The sequence below is a fragment of the Diabrotica virgifera genome, chromosome 4 (assembly GCF_917563875.1).
Source record: "Diabrotica virgifera virgifera chromosome 4, PGI_DIABVI_V3a".
In the NCBI taxonomy this organism is placed as follows: Eukaryota; Metazoa; Arthropoda; class Insecta; order Coleoptera; family Chrysomelidae; genus Diabrotica; species Diabrotica virgifera.
The window spans coordinates 53,786,699-53,813,065 of NC_065446.1; the positions used below are offsets into that span (position 1 = coordinate 53,786,699).

At 32.8% G+C, this 26,367-nt stretch overlaps 1 protein-coding gene across 6 annotated transcripts in view; it reads right to left on the bottom strand.

Moving 5' to 3' along the window:
* Window positions 1–23,273, bottom strand: part of LOC114339251 (chitin deacetylase 1) — a 120,421-nt gene extending 97,148 nt beyond the window's left edge. For 4 of the 6 annotated variants that reach the window (XM_050649127.1, XM_050649128.1, XM_028289876.1 and 1 more), the window contains exons 1-2: window positions 22,986–23,272; window positions 5,377–5,500 (exon numbers count right to left, since the gene is read on the bottom strand). In XM_050649127.1, the coding sequence (XP_050505084.1) occupies window positions 5,377–5,500; window positions 22,986–23,034 (173 nt within the window). In that variant the 5' untranslated portion in view covers window positions 23,035–23,272. Of the gene's footprint in view, window positions 1–5,376; window positions 5,501–22,985 lie in introns of all 6 variants that reach the window. The other 2 variants (XM_050649129.1, XM_050649130.1) reach the window with 1 other exon arrangement.
* Window positions 23,274–26,367: the final 3,094 nt, after the last annotated feature.

A 26,367-nucleotide genomic window follows, 5' to 3' on the forward strand; every position in this document is an offset into this window, starting at 1 on the left:
GTAAATATTGCTAAGAAATTAACAAAAAAACGTAATTATCTTTTAAACTACCTCGTATAATATTACAAGACCATACTTTTTAAAAAAGGAAACATTGACGAGTATCCAAAAATGTAAGAATATACAGGGTGTTCCATTAAAAAAAAACAAGTTTGTGTCACCCTGTCAGTACGCACACCCCTGTATATTTAGAAATATTTTAGATTGTGGTCCTATCTGTGCCCCAACTTTTACCTAAATAACTTTTTTTCGTATCTCTTACGACAAACGAGTAATTGGACTTTGTCACACTAATGCCCCACCCTGTATACATAATCGGTGGCTTACTATAAGAAATACCTAAAGCACATACGCAGAATACGCAGAATAACTATAAAAGAGTTCAAGAACAAGAAAGTATTTAGGTTTGGAGATACATAAACTGAAGATACCATTCACAAAATCTTCACAAAAGAATCCAACGAATGTTCCAGGAAGCTGGAATAAAAGTAAAAGAAGTGATAGGAGATTTACGTAATATATGCAATCAAACAAATGCTAGAAAAAAATACAGCGATAAAACAACTAAATTACATCTCCTTAAATAGGTAACTAAGCACGAAAAGAAAAATATAGATATATAAAAGGTTATTGCAGAGTAGTATAACATATAATGCAGAAAATTTAATAATAAAGCAGCAGACAGTGGCAACAGAGGTGGAATAACTTCAAAGATATTTTCAAGTAACTATAATAGGAAGTGAGAATTAAGACAGAATATTGCTAAATAACACTGACATAATAAAAAGGGCCAGAAATATTGCCATGAATAAAAACATTTTAGCCTCACAGGTAGAAGAATTATCCGCCTAGACGATGGTGGAAAAACGAAGTAGACGAATTCATTAGGTTTGTTCGTAGTACGATCCAAACGATCAGCAACTGTTGCCAACCATCAGACGCATGCGCAGTTAACAGTTGGCGCTGCGCAGTTAGCAGTTTGAGTTCGTAAACTACGAACGCGCATGCGTCTGATGGTTGGCAACGGTTGCTGATCGTTCTACGAACAAACCTATTAAAACTGGTAATGTAAGATGGGTTATGGAACGAGAGATAGACGGAAAATATTGTTTTAGGGAAGGCAGTGAAAACTGAAATAATCTTGAATATAAACATATGTAGGTGAAACTACGTGAAGATGTGTAAACTTATGTGAATATAATGTGAATATTTTTTTAATGAATTAATGAACTAGTAAAAACTATCAGTTGTTTCATGCTAAAATAAACCAAATATAATGAGAAAAAAACGCGAAGAAACGAAAGGCACCTATTACTGCTATAAAAGTTCCAAAATTAAGAGGTTTGATATAGTGGTTAGCACTAACCAATAACCAGATAACGAAGGAGAGATAAAAATAAAAAATAGAAAAGAATTTAAAAAAAATCTGGAAAACATAGACAGATGAACCGGTAATAATTAAGGTAAAGCGGAACATAATGTGTATGAATTTAATTGAAATGTTAATTAAATATCATAACACGTTTGTAACGATAAAACAACATTCCATACCTAACTATTTTCCTATTTATTAACAGATTACGATAACGAGAAAGATAAAATTAAAAATCGATTTCCTTAAAACCGAGTAAATGCCAAGGTGAAGCACCGCTTATATGGAAATATATCGATAAAAATCAGCTTAGATATTAATGAGCTGCCGATTTTAACATTTACATGTTCCATTTAAATTCTAAGTTAAATCTATTTAGTACATATATAATAAAATGTGGACTTCAAATAATTCCACGATGAAAAAGGAAGATAACTAACTTCCTGGAAATTTGAATCATACAGCACACACCAAGAAGTATTTACATTAGCATTTAAATGGCAACAGAAAAGACCTGTGTATCTCCACATTGATGTTGGGTAGGCTCTTGAATATCTATATGATAAGACAGTTGAATCTAAGAAGACCTAATCATTCCTAACTAAATCAATACAGATTGTCGCCTATGACGATGATATCAGAATTATGTCTCGCAGAACGGAAGAAGCGACAGAAATATATTCGCAACTAAAAACAGTTGCAAAAGAGACTGGGCTAGAAATGTATTCAAAAAGCTAACAAAGGCTAGAGCTAGATGAAAGAGACGCACAGTTAAATTAGAGAAGATATTGAAACTGTTGAAAGTTTCACGTATTTGGGAGTTGCATTAAACACTGATGAAAACAGAAAAACCAGAAATATTTAATTGAAAATAGTGCAAGGAAATAATTTTCTTTATTTTACTAGTAAAGAGAAACTTATTTTTCACTCGCCAAATTTTTCCACTCTAAAAACGTACCAAAATCAAGGTCTACAAAAATATTATCAGCCCAATACTATGTCATGGATGCGAGACATGGATCATGACAGGAAACACAAAAAGAAAGCTAGAAGTTTTTGAACGAAAAGTCCTAAGTAAGATATTTCGACCAAATAACGAAGACGAAGTATCTAGGTACAACCATGAACTCTACCAACTGCTCAAAAAGATGACAGAATTCGCTGAACTTCAGCGAATTCAATGTACTGGTCATGTAGTCAGAATGGAGACAGAAAGATTGAAGACAAGAGCACTAGATAGTAAAATGCATGGCGCAAGACAAAAAGGAATGCCACGGAAATGGTAAGAGTAGAAGTGATGGCAGACTCGCAAGATCTGGAGACGGTCGTCGCGGGAGCGGCAAGGTTGGAAGCACAGTTTAGAGGCCGTCAATGCTCGGTTTGGGCTGAAGCGCCATTGAAGAGAGAAAAATGTTGGGATAAACAAGCATAAATCGTACATCAAAAATGGAAACTTACATATTATTATGTTTACATACATATTATGTTTTTTTTTAACCAAGAGGACTGATTCAAATTTACCGCGTTGTATTGCTTGTTTGTAATTAGTCCAACCGCAGGCAAGTTTACTCCACTGTTATAAAATTTTAACACTAATAACATTTATTAAATTTTGACACTAGTGACATTTCATAGGTTAATTAAGTTATATCGGCGATTATTGTGTTCTCTGTTTCATTCCTTTAATTTAATTTTTAGATAGTTAGTCTGCTTTTATATAAAAAGCAGTTGTTTTTGCAACTCTTTAGCGACGTATTAATTTAATATAATATTTATGGATTACTAGTTCAGAGAAATAATGAAAAAAAAAATATCCTGTTGGCGACACAACCCCCTTCAGGCCGAAGCCAAATTTTTTGGGTAGTATGGCCATCTATACTAATAACCTATATGTTTCCTGCAGTCTATTATGATGATATATATAGTTATAAACAAATGAAGATCAAAAAAACGGTAAATTTTCACTTTTTTCGTCTATTACCAAAAAGTTAAGCTTAATAGTTAAAAACTTCAATTTGGCGTTCGCTGAATATGTCTATCCTTATTGGTTGCTTAGAAAATTGCAAAATAAATAATAAATCTTGAGTTTTTATAAATATTCATAACTTATGTAAAAATTAACTTATAATTAACCTTCTTATTAAACGGAATGCTGAGACTTCAGGTGCTTAAATCATACCCTAAATTTTAAAGCAATTGGTCAAATAGTTTAAAAGTTATTTAATTTGTTTATCCCAAATTAATTTTATTTGCAACACATTATAAGTCAGAAAATGACGAATTTACAGTAATAGCTGGGATAGATTATGAAAGAAAAAGATTTATACTATTTATTTAATTAAAAAAAAAAAATAAAAAGAAATAATTCTAAATATTGCAAAATTATTTTGCAAGAACATGTGAATTAAAAAAAGGGGGCTAACTTCATCCCTTATTGTCCTAGGACAATTGTTTTTCTTTCTAAATATTTATAAAAATTCAGTCTTTCTAAATATGAAAAAATAATTTTTCTACGGGTAACGGTTAAAAAGTTATTCTAATTGTCTATGAGTAATCAAAAAATCAAAACGTGTTTTTGCAAAATAACTTTACACTGTGTAAAATTACATTTTGTCATTTTTCTTTAGTTAATAGTATAAATGTTCTTCTTTCATAAACTGTCCGAAGTGTTACTGTAACCTCATAATTTTCTGACTTATAGTGTTACAAAAAATGAATTTCGGATAAACAAATTAAATAACTTTTAAACTATTTGACCAATTGCTTTAAAATTTAAAATATAATTTAAGCACAAGAAGTCTCGGCATATCGTGTAATAAGAAGGTTCTAACTTAATTTTTATATAAGTTATGAACATTTATAAAATTTCAAAATTTATGATTTATTTTGCAATTTTCTAAGCAACAAATAAGGAAAGACATATTCAGCGAACGCCATATTGAAGATTTTTATACGATTTATGAGTTTCTTATTCTCAAATTTGTTTAGAATGCTTTACTTTTTAGTTATAGACGAAAAAAGCAAAAATTTACCGTTTTTTGATCTTTATTTGTTTATAACTATGTATATCATCAAAATCGGCTGCAGGAAACATATAGGTTATTAATATAGATGTCCATACTACTCAAAAAATTTAATTTTGGCCTGGAGGGGGATGTGTCACGAGAAAAATCTTATTTCTCTGGACTATACCGTTGAGGGCCGACTAGATCAACCAAAAAAAAAAGATGTATTTGGTTATTATTCTAGTGACTTTCTTGGGTGTGAATCTGTCTTTTTAGTTTACTTCTCCTGGTTAAAAAATAAACTATAGATATGTAAACATGCGTGGGACAATAAATGGAGTTCAATGGAAATATATCAATATATTTGAAACAAACGGACACTCAAAGTCTGAAAATTAAGGAAGCAAATTTTATCTTATGAATTCAAGACAATTAGTAGCATGCAGTAATATTTGATTACCGATATTGAAAGAACAGGTTAAAAATAAGAAAATACCAACAATAATAAGATACTTAAACGATGATGTGTCCAGAAGATTAGCAGCACTTGCGATGTGGCTATAACGGAGAATACTTAAAATGCATTGGACTGACCAAGTCTCAAATGACAAGATCCTCAAAGGAATGAAGAAAAACCGAGAGGTACTACTGACCACCATCAAATCCCGAAAATACAATACTTCGGACACATTGCGAAATGAATCTGGATATGTCCTCCTACAAGATGCCCTGCAAGGAATAATATTTGGAAAGCGCGGTCTAGGAAGAAGAACATCCTGGTTAAAAAACCTTAGAACCTGATTCAACACAACGTCTGTGCAGCTTTTCCCCGCTACTGCAAATGACAAATGAGGTAAAGATTGCCATGATGATCGCGAACATTCGTGCTGGGTAGGCACATATCAAGAAGGATAATAAGGTACCCATGTATGAGGAACCAACATATTAAGAAGAGTCTACTGAAAACTCTCTACCTAGCCTCTTTAAATTTATTTATACCTTACAACTTCTCTGCAGTCTCCATCAGTGCTTAACCTAAAATATTCATCAGCAGGCCTGTTTTCACACAGCTGGTCGATCTGTGGTTCCCCTGAATCGTCATCATCTTCATCTTGAGCGTAAGCTAAAATTATGATATAACAGATTTAGTTTAATGCTGCAATAAAATTGTTACAGGTACTTGTCAACATGGTCAGATTAGAAAATATAGTTATTTATTGCATAAGGGTCAAAAATAGCAGATTTCAGTGCGTGAAATTTACGTCCCAACGCGCAGCGGAGGGAAAATATAATATTTTTTTCTGTAACATTTAGACACACGCGATTTTATTTAGACGATCATCTGCAACGATTCTTGCGGAATAAGTTTAAGATTTGATATCATTAAAAAAGCACGGTAGCTGAAAATCTTCGTTAATAGCTACCTTATCCTAAAAACAGACACGCGATAATCTACGGCACCGTAAGAGCCGTACAATAAAGCGTAAAAATGGGTTCCACGGTGAGAGTAGTGGATGGCCAGACTGAGCTGTAAAATATCGCGCAGCTACATCGAACGGGCCCATCTTTGGCGTCGTGTCGAAAACGAATGGACCTGGTCCAAATTTCAGCTCATGTCGCCACAACAACGTCCAAAGCGAAAGGCCACCCTGGTGATAATTTACGGCGCCGCCGTCGGAAGAGCAGTAAATCTGAAGAGGCATTGGTACATTGGTTGACTAACTCCTATTTCATCTCCAATTGGTTCGTACAATGCCTCGTCAGGTTTACTTCTCTTACGGCACCGTAAATTATCGCTCGTGTGGCGTTTGCTTTCGCAAAACGTTGTATTTACATCTTGCAACACGTGCCGTATTTTACATTCCCATCTGGCCAGGCTTTTTACAGCTCTTACTGCCGTTTCATTTTACAGCTCTTACTGCTCTTACGGCGCCGTAAATTATCGCGTGTCTGGACCTCGATTTTTGACCCTTCGCTCCGTTATCGATCATTCGCTATCTGTATACTAAACAGATACGAAGCGAATACGTTCGATAACGAAGCGAAGGGTCAAAAATCGAGGTCCTGGCCTTAGGCTTAACGAATCGGTAGCGCAGAGACATGTAATAGACAAAAAAGTGCTATTTCTCCACACTCAACATGGCTGACCATCTCAAAAGTGTTTTTATGTTGACAGAAATTGAACAGGATAATAATTTTTCATGACCGGAAAAGAGGAAATAAACTGATTGTTATAGATTTGTTAACTGTACATTCAATAATTATAATTTTCCTTCAATTACCGCTAATTTTCAACAGTTTAAAGATTAGTAGATGTATTAGGAACACTATTTCTTTTGTGTTCATTGTATATTTTTATTGACTATGGTTAGTGCCAACTATGGCAAAAAATTAAAATCTTTACTCATATTGTTTTAGTAGCTTTATTTCACTTAATACAAAGATATTAATGAGAAATCATAAAAACGAAATAATATCGGTATTGGATGTAAATAAGTTAATCTAGGTCAAAAAGAAAGTACAGTTCACAACAGGTTTCTTAACCTATGCTGTTAGATCTTGCTGTTTATATAAGATATTTTGACTGGCCAAGAAACGGTAATTTTTTTCTCTTTATAAAATTAATTGCTCATATTCAAGTTGTATACCTCAGGATCATATCGAATTTGTAAAATAAGTAGCGAGCAAAAGTACGTGTTAACGAACAGCTGTCAGAAGAAATTGAAATTAGACGTGGGGTGAGACAGGGATGTGCACTGTCGCCAATTCTTTTAAATGCCTACTCGGAAGACATCCTGAAAATAACTCATGAAGTTGAAACACCTGGAATAAATGGAGTGCCCAATACCAAAATTAAATATGCAGATGACACTGTCCTCTTCGCCGAAAATATTGAATACCTTCATAGACTGGTGACCAGAATACCGGAATATCAAAAAATCCCAGTCTAACAATGAACTTTAAGACAAAATTTATAAAAATGTCAAAAATTCAAAGAAATAACTAGAATCTTCTCATAAACGTTAACAATGTCGAACGAGTAGATCAACCAGTCGAACCAGTAGAGGAGAATCAAAGTTTGTCCGACTAGACACAAGCTATTAACAAATTTTCAGCTTGCTATTGATCAACTTGATTTTGTACGCGGGATCCATTACTTTTTAAAAAAATATCGTACATTCATAATTTTAATAATTTTTTAATAATATCTTAATATTAATATTATAGATTTTCATGGACTTTCTATTCTTGAGCAATACATATATATCTAGTAAAGATCATCAAGAGCAAGATTGTGGAAGTGATAGAGTTTCCACAGTATTATTTATAAATAATGATCGTTTAAAAAAGAGTATTTTAAAAGGTATCTAAGTTTGCAACAAACTAACATTTTACCGAAGGAAATTATAGAAATAAATAAGTGTCAGAATATCTGTGTTTTATTTTTGATTTTGTTGTTTTAATGTAATGAAAAAGATAAATACATATAAATAACTTGTCGTGTATCATAACATCAAATAGAGAGAGTATATTATACTCTCCCTATTTGATGTTAATAACAAAATAAATTTTACTGGTGCCAGCAAACAGAAAATGATGTTTATTTGCCAAATAGACATTGTTTTCACTTAAATTAAATTATGTTCAAACTACCAAGATGCAGGTGCATGGCAGATTTAATATTGAATTTAAGCGAAAAACAATATTTATTTATCAAATAAACATTTTGTTCTATTTTCTGGTAGCAGTAGAATGTATTTTAACTAAATACATTATATAAATTCTTCTTTTTGTCTTAATTAATTTAATACAAATTTTTTTTGGACACCCTGTATAGATAATTAGATTAGTGTCTATATTATTAGATATACACTTGAATTACCTTTCAAATGAACTATCACGTGATTCCTATTCTCATTTAAAAAAGTCATTAATTACGTCATTACGCCCAGATGGATGACGCCACTAGTCTGATATACTTATGTGCCAAAAAAATCATAATTTAAAAATAAAAATCGACCTGTTTCGAGATTTATTTACAAAATCGCCCATTTTGCTTTTAAAATAATTTGTAGGCGGCAAATTCAAAAGATACGTTTTGAATTTGCCGCCCAATATTTTAGTTTATATTCCAAACACGTATGGCGCTAAAACTCTTACTATAGTAGATACTTTTCTATAAGGTATAATATGCACTGTGGACTAGAATCAATAGGTTAAGCAATACAAACGCCGACAAATAGACCAGTTTTCAATTGCATAATCAACTTCATATTGTTTATTGTGTATCCCTAATACCTATGGCATTATGTCAAGAGGTAAGTCAATGAATAAGGAGATCAATGATATAATTAACGTACAAGACTAGACAGTTTTATGAATTAGATCAATCCGTCTGTTTTTTTTTGAGATTATCGATTGTTTATTTATCGTCTTTAATATTTTTTATTAATTATTTTTCTATGTGTTCAGTATCACAAAACTACACAACCATTATGTGTTATTGGGACTCTAAGAGCGATTTTTTTATATTGAAAAACAACGCTTCTAGTCGTGTTCATACATTAGTCTAGGCGCCAGAGGGGTCACCGTGTCATATTCAATTCTGATGGACAAACTCAACGGTTTCTGATGGATTTTTGGCTGCTGATTACGAATTTCGAGGGGGGATTTCGATCAGAGTGGTCAAAAACAAAAACAATAAATGCTGTATAAAAGGTATATTTAAAAAAACCCTCAAAAGGGCCACATCAATTCACATAACTAGTTTTCGACTGGTTTACCAGTCATCATCAGTGCTTACGTGCAATGTACATGTTAGCCACCAAAATGCTATTTTACAAAAATATGTGGGTCAAAACCCATTTCAAGTAGTCCGTTAAGGAAACATAAGTATAAAAAGCTACCTTAAGCCTTGATGTTTAAAATATAATTTAATTTGCCCTAGGTAACATCTGAAACTTGGATGTGACTTGTTCACATGTTGGAAGTTTGACGGCAAGTCAAAGTTTGTACTTGCCGTCAAACTTCCAACATGTGAACAAATCACATCCAAGTTTCAGATGTTACCTAGGGCAAATTAAATTATATTTTAAACATCAAGGCTTAAGGTAGCTTTTTATACTTATGTTTCCTTAACGGACTACTTGAAATGGGTTTTGACCCACATATTTTTGTAAAATAGCATTTTGGTGGCTAACATGTACATTGCACGTAAGCACTGATGATGACTGGTAAACCAGTCGAAAACTAGTTATGTGAATTGATGTGGCCCTTTTGAGGGTTTTTTTAAATATACCTTTTATACAGCATTTATTGTTTTTGTATCACATGGTATACAGCCAACTACAGGAAAACTTTTTTCCTTGTGGATTTTTGGTCAAAAACAATTTAATTGTTTATAAATTGTTTATAAGGCTCTGGCTCTCAAACTAAAAGAGATAAAAAAAATGTTTAAAATAAAATTTGTTCCTTAATAAAAAACGAAGAAAAAACCGTTTACTAAACTTAAATCTAGCAATTAGAACTCAAGATATTGTAAAATTAGTGCACAAGGCAAATTGCAAAATAAGTATTTTTCGAAGCTTTATCGATCGTAACTCGGCTTCTACGCATGCAAATAAGTCTTAGAAAGTTCGTGGTAAAGCCTAATGAACAGGCTTCTAAACAAAGTTTGTTAAATTACTTGATCTTTATTTGTTTTAAAGTTATACCCGTTTGAAGTTACAATTTTCTTAAAAATATTGTACATTCATTTGTTTATAAGGGTTTCAAGCAAATTTGAGCTATAAACATTTATACTTTAATGAACAATAATGATAGAAAAACTCAAAAGGAACAATTTGAGGTTACGAAAATGTTCATAAGTTTATTTTTGGCCAAAATATCGATATTTTAATGGCGCGCGCTGAGGCGCAAGATCGGCTCACCGCGTAAAGGTTCGCGCGCTAACTTCTCGATGCAAATTTTAATTTCTATGTATACATACGTTATCCTAATTTTTCATTTTTGAAGATCCTAATAAAATTTTATCATATAGTTCCTATAATTAAATCATCATACTGTACCACTTATCACCTTTCATTCTATTTACATTGTCTTCTATTTTTTGCACTAAATGAGAAAAAAACATTAAAAACTAATATTTCAGAATTACAACTAAAAAGTAAGTTGATAATATTTATTAATACTATTTTTACAAACATTTTTTTTTCATGCATCTGCAAATCTGCATAGAGATATACAGGATATATCAGCTTTTTTACATCTGCATAAGTTCTTAGCGAAATTTTAACAGTTACATGGTGGTACAAGTCTGTTCTTGTAGGCAGTAAAACTAAAACTTTTTGAGGCTTCAGAGTCTAATTATCTATATGATATCCATATAAAGTGGATCTAGTTCTTTTGCAGCATCATCAAGGCCCGTCAATTGTGTGTATGCCGCCACATAATAAATACTCGTTTTATATGCAATGATGATGCTGCAAAAGAACTCGATCCATTTTTATATGGACATCACATATTGGCTAATTTTCATGCGTAGAAGCCGAGTTACGATCGATAAATCGTCGAAGAATACATACTTACTTGACTGTCAGCCAATCTTGCGCCTCATAGCGTGCCATTAAAATATCGACATCTTAGCCAAAAATAAACTTACGAACATTTTCGTAAACTCAAATTGTTCCTTTTGAGTTGTTTTATCATTATTGTTAATTAAAGTATAAATGTTTATAGCTTAAGTTTGCTTGAAACCTTTATAAACAAATTATTGTAAAATTTTTTTAAGAAAATTATAACTTCAAATGGGTATAACTTTAAAACAAATGAAGATCAAATAATTTAACGAACTTTGTTTGGAAGCCTCTTAATTAAGCTTTAAAAAGACACACCTTATAAGGCTTATTTGCATGCGTAGAAGCCGAGTTACGATCGGTAAAGCTTCGAAAAAATACTTATTTTGCAATTTGCAATTTGCATTGTGCACTAATTTTACAATATCTTGAGTTCTAATTGTCGGATTTAAGTTTAGTAAACGGTTGTTCCCTCGTTTTTTATTAGGGAACAAATTTTACTTGAAACATTTTTTTTTATCTCTTTTAGTTTATGAGCCAGAGCCTTATAAACAATTTATAAACAATTAATTGTTTATAACAATTTTTTGACCACTCGGATCGAAATCCCCCTCGAAATTCGTAATCAGCAGCCCAAAATCCATAAGAAACCGTTGAGTTTGTCCATCAGAATTGAAAATGACACGGTGACCTCTACTTGGCGCCTAGACTACATACAATTAATTCAATCTCAGAAAATCCTGTCTCACAGCATTTTTTATCGAACTCCTCCGAAACGACTTGACCGAATTAACCGAATTAAAGAAGAAGTCAGTAGGTATAGAATTCAGTTCTGCCTGTTGCATCGACTCAACTTACTCCAGATAGATCGGTGCTTGCACCCATGCCATATCCAAACTGTTAATGTGTTTTTATTACTGTTTAGTTTAAATTTTGATGAAACAATTTCGTTATTTGTTTATAACCAAATAAAGCTTATGGACTATGCTAGGCTTACGTGAATAACCCTGTACATTTAATTTTATGTTTAAAAACGCAGATTTATACACTATAAAGTTTAAGGGGTCTCAGCGTTTTTGATAATTTTTTAAAACAAGGGCGCAAATATTTTTATTCCATAAGTTATTTCCCCCTGTAGTATACTGTTAGGACCCATATAGGCCTGTATCTCGTGTACCAAAAAATGTTTATTAATAGCCAGCTAAAAATTTTCTTAATAGCTTAACGGTGTCTAGACGGACAAACTTTGATGTATGGGAACACTGGAACAGGGGAAGCTTTAATTGTGGAACAGGTTACAGGTTTCGAACATCAGACTACGAAAACGTTCCATGTATTTTGTCGGACAGAACTCCCAATTAATTTGTTAACCTTTCATTAAACTGTCATGCAAAAATCAGACTGCTATTTATCACCAATATAATTCCTGTCATTTGTCATGTTTTACGTGTCGGATAAACATTTTTTCATATATTGTAAAAAAGTTTATATATTATATTATTATATTATTGCTATAAATTATAAAGTTTGCTATTCAATAAACCTAAAAACACATTGCAAGTTTTCACAATCATAAACTTGTCAAGATGGCATGTTCCACAATTAAAGTTTGTACATCAAATTTTGTCCGACTAAACACCGTTAAGCTATTAACAAATTGTCAGCTTCCTATTAATAAACTTTTTTTGGTATGCGGGATCCAGGCCTAATACCCTCAATTATTAAAATATGAGTAGTAGTAGTAATTACGTAATTATAAAATTTACATTTACTATGACACTAATTTTTAATTAACAATAAACGTCGTATATATTTATTCACAGACTGTTATAAATAACTGAATCTTTTTTAAATTAAAAGGAAGTGAGTTAGTATCCTACCAACATTAACATTTACAGTTAGACTTATTAATCATGTATAAAAGGTTAAAAGATATTTATGGGTGCGTAATAAAGTGGTATTATAAGATTGAGCACAAAAGCCAAAGGGTATTGTCATTTTAAAAAATCCATCGATTTAGAAAATTTATTACTTGACCGTGTTAATTAGTATCTAATAATCTCCAATATATCTTTTTATCCGAGAAGTTGATACAAAAAGTGTATAAAAGATGAAAGGAATGATTAACGCAAGGATTGATTCCAGATATAGGGTACTCCTAAAATAAATATACGACAATGCAGCTATGCTAATAAACGTTACAGAAGATCTACCAACAAGGAAAAACAGAACGGAAAGACGAAGTTAGACAGGGGGACACTGTAGCTGTCTCTACTATGTAACCAATACCCATGCGTTAGAAGAGCTGCATCCTGTTTAAAAAGTTCAATTCGGAAGAACGCTCAATTAAAATCGATGGCAGAAGTCTCTAAGATTTGTCAATGATACAGCACTCCTAAGAAAAAATACAGAGGAATTATTTTACATGCTAATTGAGCTTAAACAAGAATCTGCGAAAATTGGTTTAAACATGAACATAATTAATATGGATAATAATATGAATATAATATAAACAAAAGTGATGACAAATCAAAAGAATACAATAAACTTTGATGTAAGTGAAATCAAAAGTGTCGGAGAGTATATATACCTAGGTCACACGATCAAACTATACAAACAGAATCAAACGTCAGATGTAACTAGAAGAATCTGATTGACTTGGGCAACAGTAGGAAGACTTAGTGTTGTGTTGAAAAACAAAAAGATACCAATAAATCTAAAGAAAAGGATATTTAAGAGTTGTCTTCTACCAGTTACGACCTATGGAATGAAGACCGTCACACTTACATAGATATTAGCCAATAGAGTAGGAACAACACATAGAGCAATCGAATGAGCTGTTACGCTTTTCTCTGAGAGAACATATACAAAATGAATATGTGCGAAGCAAAACGGAGGTGGAAGATGTAATTGGAAGAATTGCGCAAAATGTTGCACCATAACCCTATGAGTCAATCGAATCTTGTATAAGTGAGTAGTAGGTGAGACCAATAAGTGAGTACAGATAATACACACTGGTCAAAGATTTTCCTTTTGAGATATGACTAGGTGCGATTTAAATACATTAGACCTGGATCCAGAATACCAAAAATAGCAAGCTGAAAATTTGATAATAGTTAACGGTGTCTAGTCGGACAAACTTTGATGTAGGTATGGAAACACTGGAACAGGGGAAGTTGTAATTGTGAAACAGGTTAAAAATTTGGAACGTTAGACCACGACAACGTTCCATGTATTTTGTCGAACAGAACTTCCAGTTGATTTGTTACGATTTAATTAAACTTTCATGCAAAAATCAGAATGGTGTTTATCACCAACTGGGCATTTTAATGAGTGGAACACGAAGAATATGTCAAATGGCAGGATTCGTGTTGGTTAGTAATAGCAGTCTGATTTTTGCATGATAATTTAATGAAAGGGTAACAAATCAACGGGACGTTCTGTCCGACAAAATACATGGGACGTTTTTGTAATCTGGCGTTACAAATTTTTAAACTGTTCCACAATTAAAACTTCCCCTGTTCCAGTGTTTCCGTACATCAAAGTTTGTCCGATTGGACACCGTTAAGCTATTAACAAATTTTCAGCTTGCTATTAATAAACTCTTTTTTTGGTACGCGGGATCCAGGTCTACATAGTTTCATTCTGATAGTTGAAGATAGCTGCAACAAAACTAAAATATTTTCGAAGATGCTGTTGAGTACTACAAAGGATGGACAAAATAAAAAATAATAAAATAAGATGAAGAACATCGATAGAAAATAGAGAATTAACACAGAAGACAAAATTGAATGAGAGAAAACAGTGACAAGAGCAATACCCTTGAATATATACAATATATACATATTTTCACTTCTTTACAAAAATAAAATACTAGTTTGCATATATATGCAATATATTACCTACAATCTTTTTTTACTTATCAATCATAAAATTGGACTTACTCAAATTATTAAATCAAAATAAGACAGTATAACATAGTTGAATGATTTATGACAAATTTTTTAACATTCTACTGGGAAACGCCTTCTAATAACAGTAAATATTTCTCAGTAATTGAATCAAGGCTATTTTTTGTCATACTACACTTCTAATAGATACTATTTGATCACAAGGTCCTATATCTCCAACATACATTCATTTGTACCTAGTGTCTTCACCAGACATTTTTATAATGTCATTTGTTTTAAATTCAATTATAAAATGAAATACTCCATGTGTTGTAATTTCAAGATAGGTTTGACCTTTTTCTTTTGTGCTTTATTATACGGATCTCGACTGAATTGTTGGGGAAAGACTCACAAATGCTACGTGTTGAGATATTCGAAGGCTTGGCAAGGTTGATACAGGGTGAGGCCTCTTAAGTTCACGAGTATAAAATAAAAATATATAAGATATAAATGCTATTTTAATGATTAAATAGAAAATCAAATAAAATTTATTGATCGTTAGTTACAGTGTTTTAGAATATAAAACAGAATTTAAATGAAACTCATTAATGAGTTTATATGGCTAATACAGGGTGAGGCCTCGTAGGTTCACGAGTATAAAAGAAAAATATATTAGGTATAAATGCTACTTTAAAGAATAAAAAAGAAAATCAAATAAAATTTATTGATCGTTAGTTACAGTGTTTTACAGTATAAAGTAAAATATAAATAAATATCATTAATGAGTTTATTTCATTTATTTTTTCTGGCCTTCATTATAAGATACTTTTAATTACATTCAGGAAAGGACATAACATAAAAGACCGTATATTCACCATGCAACAAGTAATAGAAAAAGCCTTAAAAACAGAGAAATAAATCTGAGCTTTATAGACATGGAAAAATTATTCGACATATATGGGAAAGACTAAAGAAGTAACAAGTAGGTGAACTGATAGAAACAACAAAAAGAAAGATATACAAGAAAACAACAAATACGATAAGAATGCTAAATATGCAGTCAGAATCATTTGAAACAACTCAAGGAATTAGACAAGGCGGAAGTCTCAGCCCAGCGTTATTCAAAAATGTAATAGATGAGATCGTGAAAGAATGTAAGAAAACTTCCAAAAAATATTGCATCAGTTGGAACCATGGAACAGAATGCAAGAAGTGTTAAACGCTGAAATGCGTATGTATATTTGCAGACGACATAGCATTAATTGCGAAAACAGCAGAAAAACTGACATACCACTTAGAGAAATGGAACATAGAAGCAAGCAAATACAACCTAAATGTAAACAAAGAAAAAACAAAGATAATGAAAACAACAAGGAAACAAGGGACGGAAGATCAAAATTTGATTTTCCTTCCAAAATAGAAGTAATGAGAGATCAACAAAAAATAATACATACAAATACTTGGGAACAGTAATCAACAACAAAGGAGACATCGAGGACGATCTTATCAACAGAATGGAAAACACAGGAAAACTATTCCAAGCACTAAATAAAGGATTCCTTAATAATAAAGAAATATCAACAAAGACCATGATGACAATATACAAAACAATATATAGACCTACAGTGACATAAGGAGCAGAAAACTGGATCTTAAACAAAAGACAGCAGAGCAGAATTCAGACAGCAGAGATGAAATACCTCAGAATATCGATTGGAGTAAGAAAAACAGATAGAATAAGAAATGAGGAAATAAAAAAAAGACTCAAAATCAAACCTATACTCCACTGAATTAAGGAGAAACAATTGGCATGGTTCGGACATCTAACCAGGATGGACAATAACAGACAAGTGAAGAGAGTGTGGGAAATAAAACCAATAGGGAAGAACAGAAGAGGACGACCCATTAAAGAATGGAATAGTGACATCTCGCAGATACTACTGCGAGCTCCTGGAAGAAGTAGGAGATGAAGACCAAAAAAGACCGAGGAAGGAGGTGAATGTTGAGGCTTAGCAAGACATGCCAGCAAAAGGAATTGATGGAACCCAACATAGAGTCTATGGAGAAATACAATTAAGGAAGCGACGTAAAAATTCTAGTTGACGTGTCTAGGCCTGGATACCGTGTACCAAAAAAAAGTTTATTAATAGCAAGCTGAAAATTTGTTAATAGAATAACGGTGTCTAGTCGGACAAATTTTGATGTATGAGAATACTGGAACAGGGGAAGTTTTAATTGTGGAACGTGATTTTAATTGTGGAACTAATCATTCTGCCAAGTTTATGATTGTGAAAACTAGCAGGTTGTTTATAAGTTTATTCAATGGCAAACTTTATATAATATATGAAAAAATGTTTGTCCAACAAATATGTTGGGCATTTTAATAAGTCCGACACGTAGAACATGTCAAATGATAGGAATTATGTTAGTGATAATAGCAGTCTGATTTTTGCGTTAGAGTTTAATGAAAGGTTAACAAATCAACTGGAAGTTTTGTCCAACAAAATACATGTGACGTTTTCGTAGTCTGACGTTTGAAACCTGTAACCTATTCCACAATTAAAACTTCCCCTATTCCAGTGTTCCCATACATCAAAGTTTGTCCGACTAGACACCGTTAAGCTATCAACAAATTTTCAGCTTGCTATTAATAAACTTTTTTTGGTACGCAGGATCAAGGCCCTGTCCGATACACATTGTATATAACCAGACATAAAGGACTGTCATAGTTAAGAGCATTATGGTAGGGGAGCCCAAGCGGGGATTTTTGCAGTTACTCGAGCGAGTCAGATTATGTTATGGGGAGAAACCTGATACACTGCCGATTTATCTCTACCATATATTGGCCTTAACACAGGGAAGTTCGTTAAGGGGGAACCGAAAAAAATATCTATCCTTAAAAAACTCAAAATTGTCAGACTAAGATAAGGTAAGTTAAGTACATGCAAAAGAGGGTATATTTCAAAAATCTGACGATTTGAGCGTGGTGTAAGGAAATGGACGGGTCAAAAAGTTTCACAAAAAAAGCGACTATTTCGCAAAATGAACGTCAGATCGAAAAACTAAAAAATACGCCTTCAATATTTTTCAAAAATCTATCGAATGGTACTAAACATGACCCCCTACGGAGAGGGGTGGGGGTAAATTTAAAATTTTAAATACAAACGCCGCGATATATCGCGAAATGAACATCAGATCGAAACCAAACACGACCCCCCACGGAGGTGGGGTGGGGGTTACTTTAAAATCTTAAATGGGACCCCCAAATTTTTATCGCAGATTTGGATTCTTTACGTAAAAATAAGCAACTTTTATTCGAGACATTTTTTCGAATTATGGATAGATGGCGGTATAATCGGAAAAACGATTGTTGGAAATGGAAAATTAAATTAAAAAACGGGAAGTCCCCATTAAAATGGAAAATTGTACGTAACTTTTTTTGGTTTTAGGACCTAATAATCACAACCCAATAGGTCCCCATAACGCTCGAGTGACTGCACATTTAGCCTACCTTGCTCCCCTACCATTACTCAAAGTTAAATACAAAGTGGTTAACGAGCAATATAGGTCGGCTATATAGTGTTATAACAAGGCTACTTATCAAGGGTGGATAAATATATTATGATCTATAATCTATGCTATGATATTCACATAAAAGTTCAATAAAAGACAGAATAGATTAATAAATGTTGCCTGAATATTTAAAAGAAATAGCAATATAGTAACGTTATATAATCAATTCATCATTAACTAGTAATAATCGTGACTCAATAAAATATATTAGGTATATTGAAAAATAACAGAATTATATAACAGTTTTCAGGAATACAACTAATCGTCCTTGAAAAATATAAGTAGCAAAAGATAATTTATCATAATATTAATATTAGCAAATTTTGACATAAATAAGAACCTTAATATTTTTATTTAAAACAGTTTACATTTGTATTATAATAAATATTGAGTAAGGGATTATGATATTAAAATAAGAAAACACTGAACAGACAACTTTTTTAAATATTATGATGTTTCTCTTTTTATTCTACCCCATTGCAAAATTGGGTGTTTAGACAAGGAAATGGGCATTAAAATAAACTCTAAAAAACGGTTAAGTGTTATATTTTATCTGTAGGTAATTTTGTGTGGTGCTGAAGTGTGGACACTAGAAGGTATCAAGCATGAACAGAATTGAAGCATTGGAGATGTAGATTCATAGACGGATAGCGCTAAAGACAGAGAGAGGTGTCAACAAGAAAATGGCAAAGACTGTTAAACACCTGAAAATGTCTTATCTGGTGAGGAGAAATCGATATAGAATACTACAACAAACTGACCCTTAAAGATAAAATAGAAGGCCGTATAAGTATGGGAAGAAATTAAGTTTCTTGGTTAAAAAACATTCGTCAACGGACTCAAATACGGATATCAAATGCGATACAATTATTATTCCATATTAAAGCAGATTTGGTGAAAGACGTCGCCATATATCAATATATGTAGATATCTACCGTTGTTTTGTTAACTTCCAAAAGGCATTTGATTGTGTTGAATACTCTATATTGGTCAAGATTCTAAAAGATAGCTTAGATTGCAGATACGTTCGCATAACTGCAAATTTGTATTGGAATCGAGCCACGAGAAGAAGCACTACGGAGCAGAGGATGCCCACCAACCAGATGAGACGACGATCTGAAGCATGATATCGGTAACTGGATGCAAGCCGCACAAAACAGAGACTGATGAAAAGAGCTGAGAGAGACCTATGTCCAGCAGTGGACGTGTACGGGTTGTTAATGATGATGTTGATGACTGGAACCAAACATCAGTAGTTTTAGTAAACGGTTTGGAATCACACCCCCTGAATATTAAAAAGCAGTACAGCGGGGATGCCTCTTGTATACAGACCATACCTATATATAAGCTTGCTTCAAAAAGAGAATGAAGCAAGGAAGAATAACAAATAAGAAAATGAAATGTTTAGAGAAAGAAGAAGAATCTTTACTTATTCTTTTAAATAAAAAAGACAAAAACAAGATCAGAAACATCGATATAAGACGTAGAATGAAGTATCGTGGAAGAAATGAAATGGCGCTAGGCCGGCCACATATTCAGATATGATGATGGTGGAGACGGAGAATACTGGAATGGAGACCAAGGAGGATGACCAGAAGCATGAAAAGACCTCAAAAAAGATGGGCAGATGACATACGAGCAGTGGCAGTCATGGCCGCCTATATAAAACTTTTTAAGGCAGGGCCAGACGTGAAGATGTTGCACATTACATTTTGTATATTTTGGATGACAATATATAGTTTAAAACACCCAAAACGCCAGAGGGGCCACGGCCCCCCTGTCCATGGATATGGGCGCCTATGGTGGCAGGCAAACAGTGGATTAGTTTGGCTGAAGTGTGGATGGAAAATTGTTGAAGAAGAAAAGAGAAGATATACAAGAAAGATGAAAATATAGCAAAGAGATTATTGAACAGAATGGCGCAAAAAGCTTGAGAAGATCAAGGCCCTTTAGGGACTGTAGCACCATGATGTGGTACCTTTACTACATCCTTAAGATAATAGAAAATGAGTACATAGATGTCCTCTTAAAGCTCTTTATTGAAATTTATCAGTCGGGTGACATACCCAATGAATGGTTGACCTCAACATTTATTTGTCTCCCAAAAAAGAAAAATGCTAGAGAATGCACCGACCACCGCACCATAAGCCTGATCTCTCACACACTTAAAATGTTTTATATCATTTATAAACGCGTATACCAAACACTTGATATGGATATTGAAGAAACCCAATTTGGATTCCGTAGAGGCGTAGGTACCCGTGAAGCTCTCTTTGCATTCAACGTACTAATCCAGAAATGTTTGAATGTGCACCAGGATATGTACGTCTGATTCATAGATTACAACAAGGCTTTCGATAAAGTCCGCCACAAACAGCTAATGGACGTCCTCAAAGCAAAACAATTACAATACGATGACCTTCGAATTATAACAAATATATATATTATAAACAGCAAGCACTAATGAACGCATTAATGAACACACATCAGAAGAGTCCAAAATTAAAAGAGGAGTGCGACAGGGGTGTGTATTGTCACCACTACTATTCAATGCATACTCTGAAGAAATTATGAAAAGAGCTCTTGAGGGAGAAACAGCAGGAATAAAGGTAAATAGAACGCCAATTAACAACATTAGATATGAGGACGAGACTGTCATAATAGCAGACAACCTTAAAGACCTCCAAAAGCTAATGAACAAGATAGTTGAGTATGGAGAAGAATATGGATTATCAATAAACATCAAGAAAACTAAATTTATGAGGATATCAAAAACTCAAAATAATGATGAAAGCCAGACAATTAAAGGTAAAACTTTAGAACAAGTTGAAAACGACAACTATCTTGGCGCAATAATTAATCACACAAACGAGAACTCCAAAGAAATCAAAGTTCGAATGGAGAAAGCAAGAACAGACTTCAATAAAATGAGAAAGGTACTTTGTGCAAGAGAACTGAAATTAGACTTGAGAGTTAGGTTGGTAAGGTGTTATATTTTCTCGACCCTGCTTTACGGGATAGAAGCATGGACACTTAACGCGTCGACTACTAAAAAGTTAGAAGCATTTGAACTGTGGGTGTATAGAAGAATCCTGAAGATGGACCGAGCATATAACAAACAACGAATTCATGAGAAGAGTCAACAAAAGACTGAAAATATTGGAAACTATCAAGACACGAAAGCTGCAAAACCTGGGGCATGTTATGCGTAATGAGAGATACAACATACTTCAATTGATTATACAGGGGAAAATCCAGGGCAAGAGAAGTGTAGGAAGGAGACGAATCTCGTGGTTACGTAACTTGAGGGAATGCTACGGATGCACATCAACGTAACTATTCAGAGCAGCAGCATCTAAGATTAGAATAGCCATGATGATTGCCAACCTCCGTCGCGGAGATGGCACGTAAAGAGGAAGACTACGGGAAAACGCACCTTGAAACATTAAGTTATGTATTTGTTACTACATATAATGAACAAAAGACCAATAAGAGATTCAAACTTCTTTAGCCGTCAAGATATCAAGAGAAGGAGAAAAGAAATATCAAAAATTAATAAAAATTTGACTTCAAATAGTTGAATTTGGTTCTGAATCGACCAGAGAAAGTCGGTTAAACAACACGTTTTCACAAACAGTAAACCTTTATAATTTATTTTTAAGAAAAAATTATAAATAACATTTTTATCTATTATCACCAAACCACATTTTCACGGAGACATAGTTTTAAGACATTAGACAAGTTTCTCACTGCTGATGCTGTGTGCAACATTCTACGCATCGATTGCGTTAGATTCAAGCAAGGAAATATTAATAGTTTGAGTAATTATTTGTGTCTTTGCCTACTAACATTTTAGAAAGGCGCAAATAAATAAAAATCTGCAAAAGAACAAGATCAAGGATATGTACAGCTTCAGGATACAAAAACTTTACACCATTTAAATTTAATGGAGCGAGACGCGTTGAGATTTAGTAGAAAACAGCGTATTACTAAAATTCAATAAAGAAAAGAAAAAATGAACTACTAGAACCTAAAATAAAGATAAAGCAGAAGTGATATAAGTTTGTATCATAGTTTTGTAAGTGCACACTGATGGTAGGAGAATATTGAAAAAGGGTAGGGCTTTTATGACGCAAATCTGAAATGTATTCACTTGAAAGTTGATTTCTTAAATAAACAGCCAAGATATATTTAAAATCCAATATTATTCATCTGCGGATTGTAAGCAATCAAATATCGCAAGTATCTTGAATATAAAAAAGTATTTATAAAATATATTTTATATCTAATACCTACTATTAATCAACGTTTACTACAAAATGAAATAAGAAACAGAAGAATAATAATACTATAATATGTTGGTTAGTAAAAATGTCCACTATCTGTAATGAGGCACTAGTAATATAATCTGTAAGCACTGTGTAGTAGATCACCCTGTAGATAATCCTTACACCTTGGAGAGAAAGTCCATCAAAATTGCATTTGACATAAAAAAATATTTTCCCCTAACCATGTTGACAGCTTTTGAATGTTAAATATATTTCGAAATTTGAATAAAATAAAAACTTACCAATTGTCAATAATAAAAAACAACACAGCCATAGTCTTTTGTCAGCCATGCTGAAATTTCAAGCACTAGCCAAGAAGTGATCGCAGACTTTCGTTTTATTTATACAAGTGCTTTTTTCGCACTGCGCATGCTCCGTTGGACAGTACTACTCTTCACCAATGTTGACTTTCACCTCTTACAAGCAACTGGAGGAATCGTCGATAGGTGACTCTATATGTATGAATAAGAAACTACACCTTGAGGTTCTTAGTTCTTGCAGCGGAATAAACTCACCAGTTGAAAGTTGCGCACCCAATGCGTTCCGAGTATACAGGGTTGATCAAACAAATTTGGGAAAGTCGAAAGTTAATGGCTTGAGCAAATTACTATTTCATGGCTTTGGAGTACTTAACAGCTGGTGGTCAATGTAATAATTAGTTGAAGTCATTATTTTGTACTTAAAATTCTCATTTACAAAATAAATAGCTTGTAGTATGAACTCATGGTATATATACAATAAAAAATCGCTGACTTAGATTCACAGAAACGTAACTATAATTTGGAGTTTTTTGTGTGTAGCCATAGAAAATATCAATTAACGTTAGTAGACCAGATAAGCAAATAAAAACCCTTGTTCATGACACTATTTGATACCAATCTCTATAAACAATTGCTTTTGATCATTTTAGTAATAACAATATTATGGTAGGGGAGCCCAAGCGGGGATTTTTGCAGTTACTCGGGCGCGTCAGATTATTACATGGGGAGAAACCTGGTACCCTGAAAATTTACCTCTATCTTATATTGGTTCTTAATGCAGGGGATTTCGTTATGGAGGGGGGGGGGTCGAAAAAAATATATCCTTAGAAAAACTCGAAATCATCAGATTAAGATAAGGTCGTAAGTTAAGTACATGCAAAAGAGTGTATATTTCAGAAATCTGACGATTTCAGCGGGGCATAAGGAAATGGGTGAGTCACAAAGTTTCACAAGAAAAAAGCGAATATTTCGCGAAAAGAATGACAGATCGAAAAACTATAAAAGATATGCCCAATATTTTTTAAAAATCTATCGAATGGCACCAAACAGGATCCCCACGGAGTTGGTGGGGGGGGGGGGGTTACTTTAAAATCTTAAATGGGAGCCCCCATTTTTTATTGCAGATTTGGATTCCTTACCTAAAAATAAGTAACTTTTATTCGAGACATTTTTTCGAATTATGCTGAGATGGCGCTGTAATCTAAAAAACGATTGTTGGAAATGGAAAATTAAATTATAAATGGAAAGTCCCCACTAAAATGGAAAACTTTACTACTTAACTTTTTTTGGTTTTATGACCCACTCTTCACAACCCAATAGGTCCCCATAACGCTCGAGTGACTGCACATTTAGCATACTTTGCTCCCCTACCATTAGTCCTGGATCCCGCGTATCAAATAAAAATTATTAATATCAAGTTGAAAATTTGTTCATAACTTAACGGTGTCTAGTTGGACAAATTTTGATATATGAGAACACTGTAACAGGGCAATTTTTAATTGTGGAACATGATAAACGTGTCATCCAGACAAGTTTATTATTGTGAAAAATAGCAGGCTGTTTATAGGTCTATTCAATAGCCAACATTATATTATATAGGAAAAATTATTTGTCCGACAAAAATGTTGGGCATTTTAAGCAGTCAGACACGCAAAACCTCTCAAATGACAGGAATTATATTAGTGATAAATACCAGTCTGATTTTTGCATGAGAGTTTAATGAAAGGAAAAAATCAATTGGAAGTTCTGTCCAACAAAATTCATGGAAAGGTTTCGTAGTCCGACATTTGAAACTGTCTATATCTTACAGATTTCGAACGTCGGACTACGGAAATTTCCCATTAGTTTTGTCGGAGAGAACTTCCATTTGATTTTTTACCCTTTTATTTAACTCTCATGAAAAAATCAGACCGCTATTTATCACCAACATAAATCACCAACATCCTGTCATTTGACAGGTTCTACGTGAAGGACTGGTTAAAATGCCCAACATTTTTGTCGGACAAAATTTTTTTCATGTAACGTTGGCTATTGAATTAACGTAAAAACAACCTGATATTTTTCACAATAACTTGTAAGGATGACACGTTTATCATGTTCCACAATTAACCTGTTCTAGTGTTCATACTAGACCCCATACATCAAAGTTTGTTCGACTAGACAACGTTAAGCTATGAACAAATAATTTTCAGCTTGCTATTTAATTTTTATTTGGTATGCGGGATCCAGGACTATTTATAATAAACAAAGTATGCAAAATATTAAACGTCACCTTTTAATTATTAAGAGGATCGGTACGTTTTTTCGGCTGCAATGCTATTCAAATGGGGATTCATTTTTTTCGAATCATGAGAAAACTAATAAGTATTTTTAAAAAAATTAAACGCAGAATGAAAGATTACGTTATTAGCGAGGGCCGAAAGTCCCCGAGAACTTCTATAATGTTTATTTTAATAAGTTACAGGAGTGAAAAACTAAGAGAAAATTTAATGTTATTTTTAATTTCAAATATCTCATTCAAAATAAACTTTTTATTTATTCTAAGGGACTTTCGGCCCTCGGTAATAATTTAGTCTTTCATTCTGCGTTTACATTTTTCAAAAATATTTATTGGTTTTTTCAGGAATCGAAAAAAATGAACACAATGTATGTGGTAAAATTTTCCAAATCTATCTTTGTCATACAACGTACTTAGTCGAATAGAATATTGCCAGTCAGACGCTGACAATCAGTGACAATTTTAAATAATTATTTGACATGAATCGGGAATATTTTTAGTTGTTGATTAAATTGATAAATATTGTGTATTTGATAAATATTTATTGTGTATTTGATAAATAATTGATTTAAGAGGTGAACTTTATAAAAAGTTATTTATTGTGTATTATTTATGGAAGATGGAAGCAGAGAATACATTAAGATATATTCTGTGATCCAAGTATTTTGTTGTTAAAGATGTTCAAAATTGCAAGCGTTCCCGTAATATTAAAAAATCACTTTTCTTCTTTTCTCGATTGAGTATTAGTTTTTGTTGTAGGTACATATAAATTATTACAATCACTGAATACATAGTTAGTGAAAAAAATATCTCATTTATTAACTGAATTAATAATTTGCAATAATACAAAAAATAACAGTTATCCAAAAACATTCAAAAGCCATCTCTTTAAGCTAGTTATGACATTGTCAAGTAGAATGACATTCTAGTAATGTTTACATATCCATGCCAGTGTGAATTTTACTACACGTAATTTGCCATGTAAAGACAGAAAAGGGAGGGATAGCCGTAAAATATTTGCGAATTATGTACCCATAGCCTTAACAATATTATACAGTGATGAGCGCACTAATAACCGGAAAAATA